At 42.4% G+C, this 15,349-nt stretch overlaps 1 protein-coding gene across 1 annotated transcript in view; it reads left to right on the forward strand.

Annotated features, from left to right (window-relative positions):
* The window catches only part of Pdrg1 (Pdrg1 prefoldin-like subunit), an 80,500-nt gene that overhangs the window by 43,919 nt on the left and 21,232 nt on the right, over window positions 1–15,349 (forward strand). The window contains exon 2 of the mRNA XM_071668762.1: window positions 4,842–5,097. Within this exon, the coding sequence (XP_071524863.1) occupies window positions 4,851–5,097 (247 nt within the window). The 5' untranslated portion in view covers window positions 4,842–4,850. The remainder of the gene's footprint in view (window positions 1–4,841; window positions 5,098–15,349) is intronic.

Genomic DNA, 15,349 nt, shown 5'->3' on the forward strand with positions numbered 1-15,349 from the left:
GGTAACAAGGAGAACTGGGAGAGCAAATTGGAGATGGAAGGATAGAGTGAAAAAGATTTTCAGTGATTGGGGCCTGAGCATGCAGGAGGGTGAAAGGCAAGCACAGAATAAAGTGAATTGGAATGATGTGGTATACAGAGGTTGACCTGCTGTCAGTGGACTGAATCAAGGCATTTGAAATGTCAAGGGTAGACCATGGAAAAGTCTCTGGGACTTAGATGTGGATAGGGAACTGTGGTTTTGATGCATTACACACGACAGCTAGAGAACAAGTACGAGTGGGTTTAGCCTTTCTTCGTCTGTTTCCTGGTGCTACCTTACTGATGCAGTGGGCAACGATTGGGTGTGGGGGAGGAGAATGTATATGTTATCTTTTTTCTTTTCCTTCATGCATTTTTGCTGTTTCCTGTGGGGTGGGATGGCATCAGGAATGGAGGAAGGCATGCACGCATGAATATGTACTGGTGTATATGTGTATATTTATGTGTATGTATATATATATGGATATATACATATGTATGTATGTTTTTTTTTTTTCTGTCTCGCGTTTGCGAGGTAGGGCAAGGAAACAGACGAAAGAAATAGCCCAACTCACCCCCATACACATGTATATACATACGTCCACACACGCAAATATACATACCTACACAGCTTTCCAAGGTTTACCCCAGACGCTTCACATGCCCTGATTCAATCCACTGACAGCACGTCAACCCCGGTATACCACATCGATCTAATTCACTCTATTCCTTGCCCTCCTTTCACCCTCCTGCATGTTCAGGCCCCGATCACACAAAATCTTTTTCACTCCATCTTTCCACCTCCAATTTGGTCTCCCACTTCTCGTTCCCTCCACCTCCGACACATATATCCTCTTGGTCAATCTTTCCTCACTCATTCTCTCCATGTGCCCAAACCATTTCAAAACACCCTCTTCTGCTCTCTCAACCACGCTCTTTTTATTTCCACACATCTCTCTTACCCTTACATTACTTACTCGATCAAACCACCTCACACCACACATTGTCCTCAAACATCTCATTTCCAGCACATCCATCTTCCTGCGCACAACTCTATCCATAGCCCACGCCTCGCAACCATACAACGTTGTTGGAACCACTATTCCTTCAAACATAGCCATTTTTGCTTTCTGAGATAATGTTCTCGACTTCCACACATTCTTCAGGATTTTCGCCCCCTCCCCCACCCTATGATCCACTTCCGCTTCCATGCTTACATCTGCTGCCAGATCCACTCCCAGATATCTAAAACACTTTACTTCCTCCAGTTTTTCTCCATTCAAACTTACCTCCCAATTGACTTGACCCTCAACCCTACTGTACCTAATTACCTTGCTCTTATTCACATTTACTCTTAACTTTCTTCTTTCATACACTTTACCAAACTCAGTCACCAGCTTCTGCAGTTTCTCACATGAATCAGCCACCAGCGCTGTATCATCAGCGAACAACAACTGACTCACTTCCCAAGCTCTCTCATCCCCAACAGACTTCATACTTGCCCCTCTTTCCAAAACTCTTGCATTCACCTCCCTAACAACCCCATCCATAAACAAATTAAACAACCATGGAGACATCACACACCCCTGCCGCAAACCTACATTCACTGAAAACCAATCACTTTCCTCTTCCTACACTTACACATGCCTTACATCCTTGATAAAAACTTTTTACTGCTTCTAACAACTTGCCTCCCACACCATATATTCTTAATACCTTCCACAGAGCATCTCTATCAACTCTATCATATGCCTTCTCCAGATCCATAATTTTTTTTTTTTTTTTTTTTTTTTTGTCGATGTCTCCCGCGTTTGCGAGGTAGCGCAAGGAAACAGACGAAAGAAATGGCCCCAACCCACCCCCATACACATGTATATACATACGTCCACAAACGCAAATATACATACCTACACAGCTTTCCATGGTTTACCCCAGACGCTTCACATGCCCTGATTCAATCCACTGACAGCACGTCAACCCCGGTATACCACATCGATCTAATTCACTCTATTCTTGGCCCTCCTTTCACCCTCCTGCATGTTCAGGCCCCGATCACACAAAATCTTTTTCACTCCATCTTTCCACCTCCAATTTGGTCTCCCACTTCTCCTCGTTCCCTCCACCTCCGACACATATATCCTCTTGGTCAATCTTTCCTCACTCATTCTCTCCATGTGCCCAAACCATTTCAAAACACCCTCTTCTGCTCTCTCAACCATCCTCTTTTTATTTCCACACATCTCTCTTACCCTTACGTTACTTACTCGATCAAACCACCTCACACCACACATTGTCCTCAAACATCTCATTTCCAGCACATCCATCCTCCTGCGCACAACTCTATCCATAGCCCACGCCTCGCAACCATACAACATTGTTGGAACCACTATTCCTTCAAACATACCCATTTTTGCTTTCCGAGATAATGTTCTTGACTTCCACACATTCTTCAAGGCTCCCAGGATTTTCGCCCCCTCCCCCACCCTATGATCCACTTCCGCTTCCATGGTTCCATCCGCTGCCAGATCCACTCCCAGATATCTAAAACACTTTACTTCCTCCAGTTTTTCTCCATTCAAACTTACCTCCCAATTGACTTGACCCTCAACCCTACTGTACCTAATTACCTTGCTCTTATTCACATTTACTCTTAACTTTCTTCTTTCACACACTTTACCAAACTCAGTCACCAGCTTCTGCAGTTTCTCACATGAAACAGCCACCAGCGCTGTATCATCAGCGAACAACAACTGACTCACTTCCCAAGCTCTCTCATCCCCAACAGACTTCATACTTGCCCCTCTTTCCAAAACTCTTGCATTCACCTCCCTAACAACCCCATCCATAAACAAATTAAACAACCATGGAGACATCACACACCCTTGCCGCAAACCTACATTCACTGAGAACCAATCACTTTCCTCTCTTCGTACACGTACACATGCCTTACATCCTCGGTAAAAACTTTTCACTGCTTCTAACAACTTGCCTCCCACACCATATATTCTTAATACCTTCCACAGAACATCTCTATCAACTCTATGATATGCGTTCTCCAGATCCATAAATGCTACATACAAATCCATTTGCTTTTCTAAGTATTTCTCACATACATTCTTCAAAGCAAACACCTGATCCACACATCCTCTACCACTTCTGAAACCACACTGCTCTTCCCCAATCTGATGCTCTGTACATGCCTTCACCCTCTCAATCAATACCCTCCCATATAATTTCCCAGGAATACTCAACAAACTTGTACCTCTGTAATTTGAGCACTCACTCTTATCCCCTTTGCCTTTGTACAATGGCACTATGCACGCATTCCGCCAATCCTCAGGCACCTCACCATGAGTCATACATACATTAAATAACCTTACCAACCAGTCAACAATACAGTCACCCCCTTTTTTAATAAATTCCACTGCAATACCATCCAAACCTGCTGACTTGCCGGCTTTCATCTTCAGCAAAGCTTTTACTACCTCTTCTCTGTTTACCAAATCATTTTCCCTAACCCTCTCACTTTGCACACCACCTCGACCAAAACACCCTATATCTGCCACTCAATCATCAAACACATTCAACAAACCTTCAAAATACTCACTCCATCTCCTTCTCACATCACCACTACTTGTTATCACCTCCCCATTTGCGCCCTTCACTGAAGTTCCCATTTGCTCCCTTGTCTTACGCACTTTATTTACCTCCTTCCAGAACATCTTTTTATTCTCCCTAAAATTTAATGGTACTCTCTCACCCCAACTCTCATTTGCCCTCTTTTTCACCTCTTGCACCTTTCTCTTGACCTCCTGTCTCTTTCTTTTATACATCTCCCACTCAATTGCTACATACAAATCCATTTGCTTTTCTAAGTATTTCTCACATACATTCTTCAAAGCAAACACCTGATCCACACATCCTCTACCACTTCTGAAACCACACTGCTCTTCCCCAATCTGATGCTCTGTACATGCATTCACCCTCTCAATCAATACCCTCCCATATAATTTACCAGGAATACTCAACAAACTTACGTATGTATATGTATGTGTATATTTGTATATATATGTTTTATGTGAGTGGATATGTCTTTCTTTGTCTGTTTTCTGTCTTTACCTTGCTGACATGGGAAATGACGATCAAGTATGATAAAAAAATGTATGTGTATGTGTATGTGAGTGGATGTGGCCTTTTTTAGTCTGTTCCTGGTGCTACCTCACTATTTGTGGAAATGGCTATCAAATATGAAAATTTTTCTATTATTATCATTATCAAAACTTTATCAATTTATGTTAAGTGTTTGAAAAGGAATATCTGCATTTATAGGTGTGTTTTTATTGTCCTGGGGATGAAATATCTTCTGTAGGTATGAATTAACAAAGATATAGTGGGTGTTTATGGGAAAACGGGTTTTACCCGAATTTTTCTTAAGGCCACCTTTTCAGGAAAATACCTTTTTCTGTTGTGTAGGGTACATATGAAATATGAATTTACAGAAATTGGCAAATCTCCTAAGTTTTTTTCTTATACTATAATGGTATTTAATTACAGTTAAAGATCTTATAAACAAGTATAAAGTAAACAATAAGTTTTGGAATTTTCAGGTTATCACTTATCACTAATGCTATTTTTGCATATTTTTAAACTTATATAACATAAAGTATTACCATCTTATAGGCTCAATGGTCAACAGTTATTCATGTTTTCTTAATTTTTATAGCTTAGGAGGGTGCAGTTTGTGTGGATGATAGAGACTTTCAGATATCTGAAGTGCATAATGGAGATTCTGCAGCACATTACACTAAACCTTTTTTGCAGCGTTGCACAATGGCAGAGTCTCCTGCAGTGGTTCAGCAGCATTTAGAAGAGGTGGAAGCAGCAGCTGAAGAGGTGATTACTGACCAGCAGGAGATTGTCACTTTAGATCGCCGTCGTAATACCAATAGGGAGGCACTGCGGCAATTACAGACAAATAATTTGATTAGCAAAAACCCAAACTCCAGAACCTGGATCTGTGCTGGAAACATGTTTTTGAAGATGCCAAAAAATTATGTTACTGAAAATATTGAAAAAGGTGGGTTGATATTTGACTTTTTAATCATGTCTCCAGATCTTAGAAGTATGTATGTGAAAGCTTTGTCCTTGCTCATGAAGAAAAAACTTATACAGCATTGTAGGTGAAACCATAGATAAATTGTTTCTCTCCTCTTTAAGTAGGAAGTTCCCTGTTTGTCTGATGTTGCCTTTGCATCTTGTAGTTCCTCAGATTCTTAAATCTCAGATGGGTGATGATATGCATTTTTATTTTTTTCATCACATTTTGAATTTATGCTAAATGAAGACTGCTGGATAAATGGTGAACATTTTGCAAAATGGCCCAAGAATTATCAGATTATGGTTACACTTTCCAAGTTAGTAGGTGAGTACCGTTTTTGCTCTGCTGCTCTTTTGGTAGTCTTGTAGTTAGTACACAAATTTAAAGTTTGATCTGGGATCATTAGAGCAATGCAGTAATAAATCAGTCAATTTAATAAGGTGCATTATTATTATTATTGTACAAAGGCAAAGGGGATAAAGGTGAGTGCTAAAATTACAGAGGTATAAGTTGAGTATTCCTGGGAAATTATATGGGAGGGTATTGATTAAGAGGGTGAAAGCATGTACAGAGCATCAGATTGGGGAAGAGCAGTGTGATTAAAGAAATGGTAAAGGATGTGTGGATCAGATTTTTGCTTTGAAGAATGTATGTAAGAAATACTTAGAAAAGAAAGTGGATTTGTATGTAGCATTTATGGATCTGGAGAAGGCATATGTTAGAGTTGATAGAGATGCTCTGTGGAAGGTATTAAGAATATATGGTGTGGGAGGCAAGTTATTAGAAGCAGTGAAAAGTTTTTATCGAGGATGTAAGGCATGTGTATGAGGAGGAAGAGAGGAAAGCAATTGGTTCTCAGCGAATGTTGATTTGCAGCAGGGGTGTGTGATGTCTCCATGGTTGTTTAATTTGTTTATGGATGGGGTTGTTAGGGAGGTGAATGCAAGAGTTTTGGAGAGAGGGGCAAGTATGCAGTCTGTTGTAGATGAGACAGCTTGGGAAGTGAGTCAGTTGTTGTTCGTGGATGATACAGCGCTGGTGGCTCATTCAGATGAGAAACTGCAGAAGCTGGTGACTGAGTTTAGAAAAGTGTGTGAAAGAAGAAAGCTTAAAGTAAACGTGAATAAGAGCAAGGTTAATTATTAGGTACAGTAGGGTTGAGGGACAAGTCAGTTGGGAGGTAAGTTTGAATGGAGGAAAACTAGAGGAAGTGAAATGTTTCAGATATTTGGGAGTGGATTTGTCAGCGGATGGAACCATTGAAGCGGAAGTGAGTCACAGGATGGGGAGGGGGCGAAAGTTCTGGGATCGTTGAAGAATGTGTGGAAGGCGAGAACATTATCTCGGAAAGCAAAAATGGGTATGTTTGAAGGAATAGTGGTTCCAACAATGTTATGTGGTTGTGAGGTGTGGGCTATGGATAGAGTTGTGCGGAGGAGGGTGGATGTGCTGGAAATGAGATGTTTGAGGACAGATGTGGTGTGAGATGGTTTGATCATGTAAGTAATAATAGGGTAAGAGAGATGTGTGGTACTAAGAAGAGTGTGGTTGAGAGAGCAGAAGAGAGTGTTTTGAAATGGTTTGGTCACATGGAGAGAATGAGTGAGGAAAGATTGACCAAGAGGATATATGTGTCAGAGGTGGAGGGAACGAGGAGAAGTGGGAGACAAATTGGAGGTGGAAAGATGGAGTGAAAAAGATTTTGAGTGATTGGGGCCTGAACATGCAGGAGGGTGAAACGTGTGCAAGAAATAGAGTGAATTGGAACAGTGCGGTATACCGGGGTCAATATGCTGTCAGTGGATTGAACCAGGGCATGTGAAGTGTCTGGGGTAAACCATAGAAAGTTCTGTGGGGCCTGGATGTGGAAAGGTAGCTGTGGTTTTGGTACATTATTACATTACATCTAGAGACTGAGTGTGAATGAATGTGGCTTTTATTGTCATTTCCTAGCGCGACCTTGCGCACATGAGGGGGGCAGGGGGTTGTTATTTCATGTGTGGCGGGGTGGCGATGGGAATAAAGGCAGACTATGAATTATGTACATGTGTATATATGTATATGTCTGGGTGTGTATATATATATGTATATGTTGAGATGTATAGGTATGTATATATTTGCGTGTGTGGATGTGTATGTATATACATGTGTATGTGGGTGGGTTGGGCCATTCTTTCATCTGTTTCCTTGCGCTACCTCGCTAATGCGGGAGACAGCGACAAAGCAAAATAAATAGTAAATAAATACATATTCATACTTGCTGCCTTCATCCATTCCCATCACCACCCCACCACAGACACACAAGTATGCCATCTGTTGTGGATGAGAGAGCTTGGGAAGTGAGTCAGTTGTTGTTCGCTGATGATACAGCGCTGGTGGCTGATTCAGGTGAGAAACTGCAGAAGCTGGTGACTGAGTTTGGTAAAGTGTGTGAAAGAAGAAAGCTTAGAGTAAATGTGAATAAGAGCAAGGTTATTAGGTACAGTAGGGTCGAGGGACAAGTCAGTTGGGAGGTAAGTGTGAATTGAGAAAATTTGGAGGAAGGGAAGTGTTTTGGATATCTGGGTGTGGATTTGGCAGCGGATGGAACCATGGAAGCGATAGTGAGTCACAGGGTTGGGGAGGGGGCAAAAGTTCTGGGAGCAGTGAAAAATGCGTGGAAGACGAGAACATTATCTCGGAAAGCAAAACTGGGTATATTTGAAGGAATAGTGGTTCCAACAATGTTATATGGTTGCGAAGCGTGGGCGATAGATAGGGTTGTTCGGAGGAGGGTTAATGTGTTGGAAAGGAGATGTTTAAGGACAATATGTGGTGTGAGGTGGTTTGATCGAGTAAGTTATGAAAGGGTAAGGGAGATGTGTGGTAATAAAAAGAGTGTCGTTGAGAGAGCAGAAGAGGGTGTTTTGAAATGGTTTGGTCACATGTAGAGAATAAGTGAGGAAAGATTGACAAAGAGGATATGTGTGTCAAAGGTGAAGGGAATGAGAAGTGGGAGACCAAATTGGAGGTGGTGAGATGGAGTGAAAAAGATTTTGAGCGATCAGAGCTGGAACATGCAGGAGGGTGAAAGGCGTGCAAGGATTAGAGTGAATTGGAACGATGTGGTATACTGGGGCAACGTGCTGTCCATGGATTGAACCAGGGTATGTGAAGCATCTGAGTTAAACCATGGAAAGTTTTGTGGGGCCTGGATATGGAAAGGGAGCTGTGGTTTCGGTGCATTATACATGACAGCTAGAGACTGAGTGTGAATGAATGTGGCCTTTTTTGTCTTTTCCTAGTGCTACCTTTTGTGCATGTAGGGGGAGGGGGTTGTCATTTCATGTGTGGCAGGGTGGCAGCGGGAATGAATAAAGGCAGCAAGTATGAATTATGTACATGTGTATATATGTATATGTCTGTGTATGTATATATATGTATATGTTGAAATGTATAGGTATATATATGTGCGTGTGTTGATGTGTGTATATATATACATGTGTATGTGGGTGGGTTAGGCCATTCTTTCGTCTGTTTCCTTGCACTTCTTCGGGAACGCGGGAGACAGCGACAAAGTATAATGAATAGAAAAAGAGGGCAAATGAGAGTTGGGGTGAGAGAGTATCATTAAATTTTAGGGAGAATAAAAAGATGTTCTGGAAGGAGGTAAATAAAGTGCGTAAGACAAGGGAGCAAATGGGAACTTCAGTGAAGGGCGCTAATGGGGAGGTGATAACAAGTAGTGGTGATATGAGAAAGAGATGGAGTGAGTATTTTGAAGGTTTGTTGAATGTGTTTGATGATAGAGTGGCAGATATAGGGTGTTTTGATCGAGGTGGTGTGCAGAGTGAGAGGGTTAGGGGAAATGATTTGGTAAACAGAGAAGAGGTAGTAAAAGCTTTGCGGAAGATGAAAGCCAGCAAGGCAGCAGGTTTGGATGGTATTGCAGTGGATTATATTAAAAAAGGGGGTGACTGTATTGTTGACTGGTTGGTAAGGTTATTTGATGTATGTATGACTCATGGTGAGGTGCCTGAGGATTGGCGGAATGCATGCATAGCCATTGTACAAAGGCAAAGGGGATAAGAGTGAGTGCTCAAATTACAGAGGTATAAGTTTGTTGAGTATTCCTGGTAAATTATATGGGAGGGTATTGATTGAGAGGGTGAAGGCTTGTACAGAGCATCAGATTGGGGAAGAGCAGTGTGGTTTCAGAAGTGGTAGAGGATGTGTGGATCAGGTGTTTGCTTTGAAGAATGTATGTGAGAAATACTTAGAAAAGCAAATGGATTTGTATGTAGCATTTATGGATCTGGAGAAGGCATATGATAGAGTTGATAGAGATTCTCTGTGGAAAGGTACTAAGAATATATGGTGTGGGAGGCAAGTTGTTAGAAGCAGTGAAAAGTTTTTATGGGGGATGTAAGGCATGTGTACGTGTAGAAAGAGAGGAAAGTGATTGGTTCTCAGTGAATGTAGGTTTGCGGCAGGGGTGTGTGATGTCTCCATGGTTGTTTAATTTGTTTATAGATGGGGTTGTTAGGGAGGTGAATGCAAGAGTTTTGGAAAGAGGGGCAAGTATGAAGTCTGTTGTGGATGAGAGAGCTGGGGAAGTGAGTCAGTTGTTGTTCGCTGATGATACAGTGCTGGTGGCTGATTCATGTGAGAAACTGCAGAAGCTGGTGACTGAGTTTGGTAAAGTGTGTGAAAGAAGAAAGTTAAGAGTAAGTGTGTATAAGAGCAAGGTTATTAGGTACAGTAGGGTTGAGGGTCAAGTCAGTTGGGATGTAAGTTTGAATGGAGAAAAACTGGAGGAAGTAAAGTGTTTTAGATATCTGGGAGTGGATCTGGCAGCGGATGGAACCATGGAGGCAGAAGTGAATCATAGGGTGGGGGAGGGGGCGAAAATCCTGGGAGCCTTGAAGAATGTGTGGAAGTCGAGAACATTATCTTGGAAAGCAAAAATGGGTATGTTTGAAGGAATAGTGGTTCTAACAATGTTGTATGGTTGCGAGGCGTGGGCTATGGATAGAGTTGTGCGCAGGAGGGTGGATGTGCTGGAAATGAGATGTTTGAGGACAATGTGTGGTGTGAGGTGGTTTGATCGAGTAAGTAATGTAAGGGTAAGAGAGATGTGTGGAAATAAAAAGAGCGTGGTTGAGAGAGCAGAAGAGGGTGTTTTGAAATGGTTTGGGCACATGGAGAGAATGAATGAGGAAAGATTGACCAAGAGGATATATGTGTCGGAGGTGGAGGGAACGAGGAGAATTGGGAGACCAAATTGGAGGTTGAAAGATGAAGTGAAAAAGATTTTGAGTGATCGGGGCCTGAACATGCAGGAGGGTGAAAGGCGGGCAAGGAATAGAGTGAATTGGATCAATGTAGTGTACCGGGGTTGACGTGCTGTCATTGGATTGAATCAGGGCATGTGAAGTGTCTGGAAAGTTCTGTGGGGCCTAGATGTGGAAAGGGAGCTGTGGTTTCGGGCATTATTGCATGACAGCTAGAGACTGAGTGTGAACGAATGGGGCTTTTGTTGTCTTTTCCTAGCTCTACCTCGCACACATGAGGGGGGAGGGGGATGGTATTCCATGTGTGGCGAGGTGGCGATGGGAATGAATAAAGGCAGACAGTGTTAATTGTGTGCATGGGTATATATGTATGTGTCTGTGTGTGTATATATATGTGTACATTGAGATGTATAGGTATGTATATTTGCGTGTGTGGACGTGTATGTATATACATGTGTATGGGGGTGGGTTGGGCCATTTCTTTCGTCTGTTTCCTTGCGCTACCTCGCAAACGCGGGAGACAGCGACAAAGCAAAATGAAAATAAAAAAAAGTTTGAATGGAGAAAAAACTGAGGGAAATAAAAGTGTTTTTAGATATATTGGAGTGGATCTGGCAGCGGATGGAACCATGGAAGCGGAAGTGGATCATAGGGTGGGGGAGGGGGCGAAAATCCTGGGAGCCTTGAAGAATGTGTGGAAGTCGAGAACATTATCTCGGAAAGCAAAAATGGGTATGTTTGAAGGAATAGTGGTTCCAACAATGTTGTATTGCTGCGAGGCGTGGGCTATGGATAGAGTTGTGCCAGGAGGATGGATGTGCTGGAAATGAGATGTTTGAGGACAATGTGTGGTGTGAGGTGGTTTGATCGAGTAAGTAACGTAAGGGTAAGAGAGATGTGTGGAAATAAAAAGAGGATGGTTGAGAGAGCAGAAGAGGGTGTTTTGAAATGGTTTGGGCACATGGAGAGAATGAGTGAGGAAAGATTGACCAAGAGGATATATGTGTCGGAGGTGGAGGGAACAAGGAGAAGTGGGAGACCAAATTGGAGGTGGAAAGATGGAGTGAAGAAGATTTTCTGTGATGGGGGCCTGAACATGCAGGAGGGTGAAAGGAGGGTAAGGAATAGAGTGAATTGGATCGATGTGGTATACCGGGGTTGACGTGCTGTCAGTGGATTGAATCAGGGCATGTGAAGCGTCTGGGGTAAACCATGGAAAGCTGTGTAGGTATGTATATTTGCGTGTGTGGATGTATGTATATACATGTGTATGGTGGTGTGTTGGGCCATTTCTTTCGTCTGTTTCCTTGCGCTACCTCGCAAACGCGGGAGACAGCGACAAAGCAAAAAAAAAAAAAAAGATATATATATTATATTCATTTTTTTTATTATATTAAGACACTGTCTCTCGCGTTAGCAGGGTAGCGCAAGGAGACAGACGAAAGAATGGTCCAACCTACTCACATGCTCATGTATGTAAATAAACACCCACACATGCACATATACATACCTATACATTACCATGTATACATACATATACATACAAAGATTTATACATATATACACATGTACATATTCATACATGCTGCCTTCAACCATTCCCGCCACCACCAAGCCATACATGAAATGACACCCCCCTTCCCCATGCGTGCGCGCAAGGTAGCGCTAGGAAAAGACAACAAAGGCCACATTCTTTCACACTCAGTCTCTAGCTGTCATATGTAATGCACCAACACCACAGCTCCCTTTCCACATCCAAGCCCCACAAAACTTTCCATGGTTTACCTTAGATGCTTCACATGCCCTGCTTCAATCCACTGACAATATGTCAACCCCAGTGTGCCACATCGTTCCAATTTACTCTATTCCTTGCACATCTTTCACCCTCCTGTATGTTCAGGCCCCGATCACTCAAAATCTTTTTCACTCCATCCTTCCACCTTCACTTTGGTTACCCACTTCTCCTCGTTCCCTTGACCTCTGACACATATATCCTTTTTCTCAATCTTTCCTCACTCATTCTCTCCATATGACCAAGCCACTTCAATACACCCTCTTTCTGCCCTCTTACCCACACTCTTTTTATTACCACACATCTCTCTCACCCTTTCATTACTTGATCAAACCACCTCACACCACGTATTGTCCTCAAATATCTCATTTCCATCATCAACCCTCCTTCGCACAACCCTATCTATCGCCCATGCCTGACAACCATATTACATTATTGGAACCACTAATACTTCAAACATACCCAATTTTGCTGTCCGAGATAATGTTCTCGCCTTCCACACATTACTCAACGCTCCCAGAACCTTTGCCCCCTCCCCCACCCTGTGACTCACTTCCGCTTCCATGGTTCCATCCACTGCCAAATCCACTCCCAGATATCTAAAACACCTCACTTTCTCATTTTTCTCCATTCAAAATTACCTCCCAATTGACTTGACCCTCAACCCTACTGTACCTAATAACCTTGCTCTTACTCACAATTACTCTCAACTTTCTTCTCTCACATACTTTACCAAACTCAGTCACCAACTTCTGCAGTTTCTCATCCGAATCAGCCACCAGCACTGTATCATCAGGGAACAACAACTGATTCACTTCTCAAGCCCTCTCATCCGCAACAGACTGCATACTTACCTCTCTCTCCAAAACACCATGGAGACATCACACACCCCTGCCCAAACCGACATTCACTGAGAACCAATCACTTCCTCTCTTCCTAGTCATACACATGCCTTACATCCTCGTTAAATCTTTTCACTGCTTTTAGCAACTTACCTCCCACACCGTATACTCTTAATACCTTCCACAAAGCATCTCTATCACTCTATCATTTGCCTTCTCCAGACCCATAAATGCTACATACAAATCCAACTGCTTTTCTAAGTATTTCTCACATACATTCTTCAAAGCAAACATCTAATCCACACATCCTGTACCACTTCTGAAACCACACTGCTTCTCCCCAGTGTGGTGCTCTGTACATGCCTTGACCCTCTTGATCAATAACCTCCCATATAATTTCCCAGGAATACTCAACAGACTTATACTTCTGTAATTTGAACACTCACTCTTATCCCCTTTGCCTTTGTACTATGGCACTATACATGGATTCCACCAATCCTCAGGCACTTCACCATGAACCATACATACATTGAACATCCTCGCCAATCATTCAACAACACAGTCACCCCCTTTTTCAATAGATTCCACTGCAATACCATCCTAACTCGCCGTTTTTCCGACTTTCATCTTCCACAAAGCTTTCACTACCTATTCTCTGTTTACCAAATTATTCTCCTCGACCCTCTCACTTGGCACACCACCTCGACCAAAACACCCTATATCTGCCAATCTGCCCTCTTTTTCACCTCTTGCACCTTTCTCTTGACCTCTTGCCTCTTTCTTTTATACATCTCCCAGTCATTTGCACAATCCTTGCGAAAATTGTCCAAATGCCTTTCTCTTCTCTTGTACTAACAATCTTACTTCATCCCTTCACTCACTACCCTTTCTAATCTGCCCACCTTCCACGCTTCTCATGTCACAAGCATCTTTTGCACAAGGCAACACTGCTTCCCTAAATAAATCACATTCCGCCCCCACTCCCAGATATCCTTTACTCTCACCCTTTTCCATTCTGCATTCAGTCTCTACAGTTACTTCCTCACACAAGTCTCCATCCCAAGCACACTTACTCTCACCACTCTCTTCACCCCAACATTCTCTCTTGTTTTCTGAAAACCTCTACAAATCTTCACCTTCGCCTCCACAAGGTAATGATCACACATCCCTCCAGTTGCACCTCTCAGCACATTAACATCCAAAAGTCTCTCTTTTGCGCGCCTATCAAATAACACATAATCCAATAATGCTCTCTCGCCATCTCTCCTACTTATATATGGGTGTGTAGATGCGTATGTATACACATGTGTATGTGGGTGGGTTAGGCCATATACATATATTGTTATATTATTAGTATTTTGCTTTGTCGCTGTATCCCGCGTTAGCGAGGTAGTGGAAGGAAACAGACGAAAGAATGGCCCAACCCACCCACATAAACATATATATACATACACGTCCACACATGCAAATATACATACCTATACATCTCAACGTATACATATATATATATATATACACACAGACATATACATATATACACATGCACATAATTCATAGTCTGCATTTATTCATTCTCTTCACAACCCCGCCACACATGAAATTACACGCTGTATCCCGCGTTAGCGAGGTAGCGGAAGGAAACAGACGAAAGAATGGCCCAACCCACCCACATAAACATATATATACATACACGTCCACACATGCAAATATACATACCTATACATCTCAACGTATACATATATATATATACACACAGACATATACATATATACACATGCACATAATTCATAGTCTGCATTTATTCATTCTCTTCACAACCCCGCCACACATGAAATTACACGCTGTATCCCGCGTTAGCGAGGTAGCGGAAGGACACAGACGAAAGAATGGCCCAACCCACCCACATAAACATATATATACATACACGTCCACACATGCAAATATACATACCTATACATCTCAACGTATACATATATATATATACACACAGACATATACATATATACACATGCACATAATTCATAGTCTGCATTTATTCATTCTCTTCACAACCCCGCCACACATGAAATCACACACACCCCCCCCCCCCCCCCCCCGTATGTTTGCGAGGTAACACTAGGAAAAGACAACAAAGGCCACATTTGTTCACACTCAGTCTCTAGCTGTCATGTAATAATGCACCGAAACCACAGCTCCCTTTCCACATCCAGGCCCTACAGAACTTTCCATGGTTTACCCCAGATGCTTCACAGGCCCTGGTTCAATCCATTGACAGCACTTCAACCCCAGTATACCACATCGTTCCAGTTCACTCTATTCCTTGC

The sequence above is a fragment of the Panulirus ornatus genome, chromosome 13 (genome assembly GCF_036320965.1).
Source record: "Panulirus ornatus isolate Po-2019 chromosome 13, ASM3632096v1, whole genome shotgun sequence".
NCBI lineage: Eukaryota > Metazoa > Arthropoda > Malacostraca > Decapoda > Palinuridae > Panulirus > Panulirus ornatus.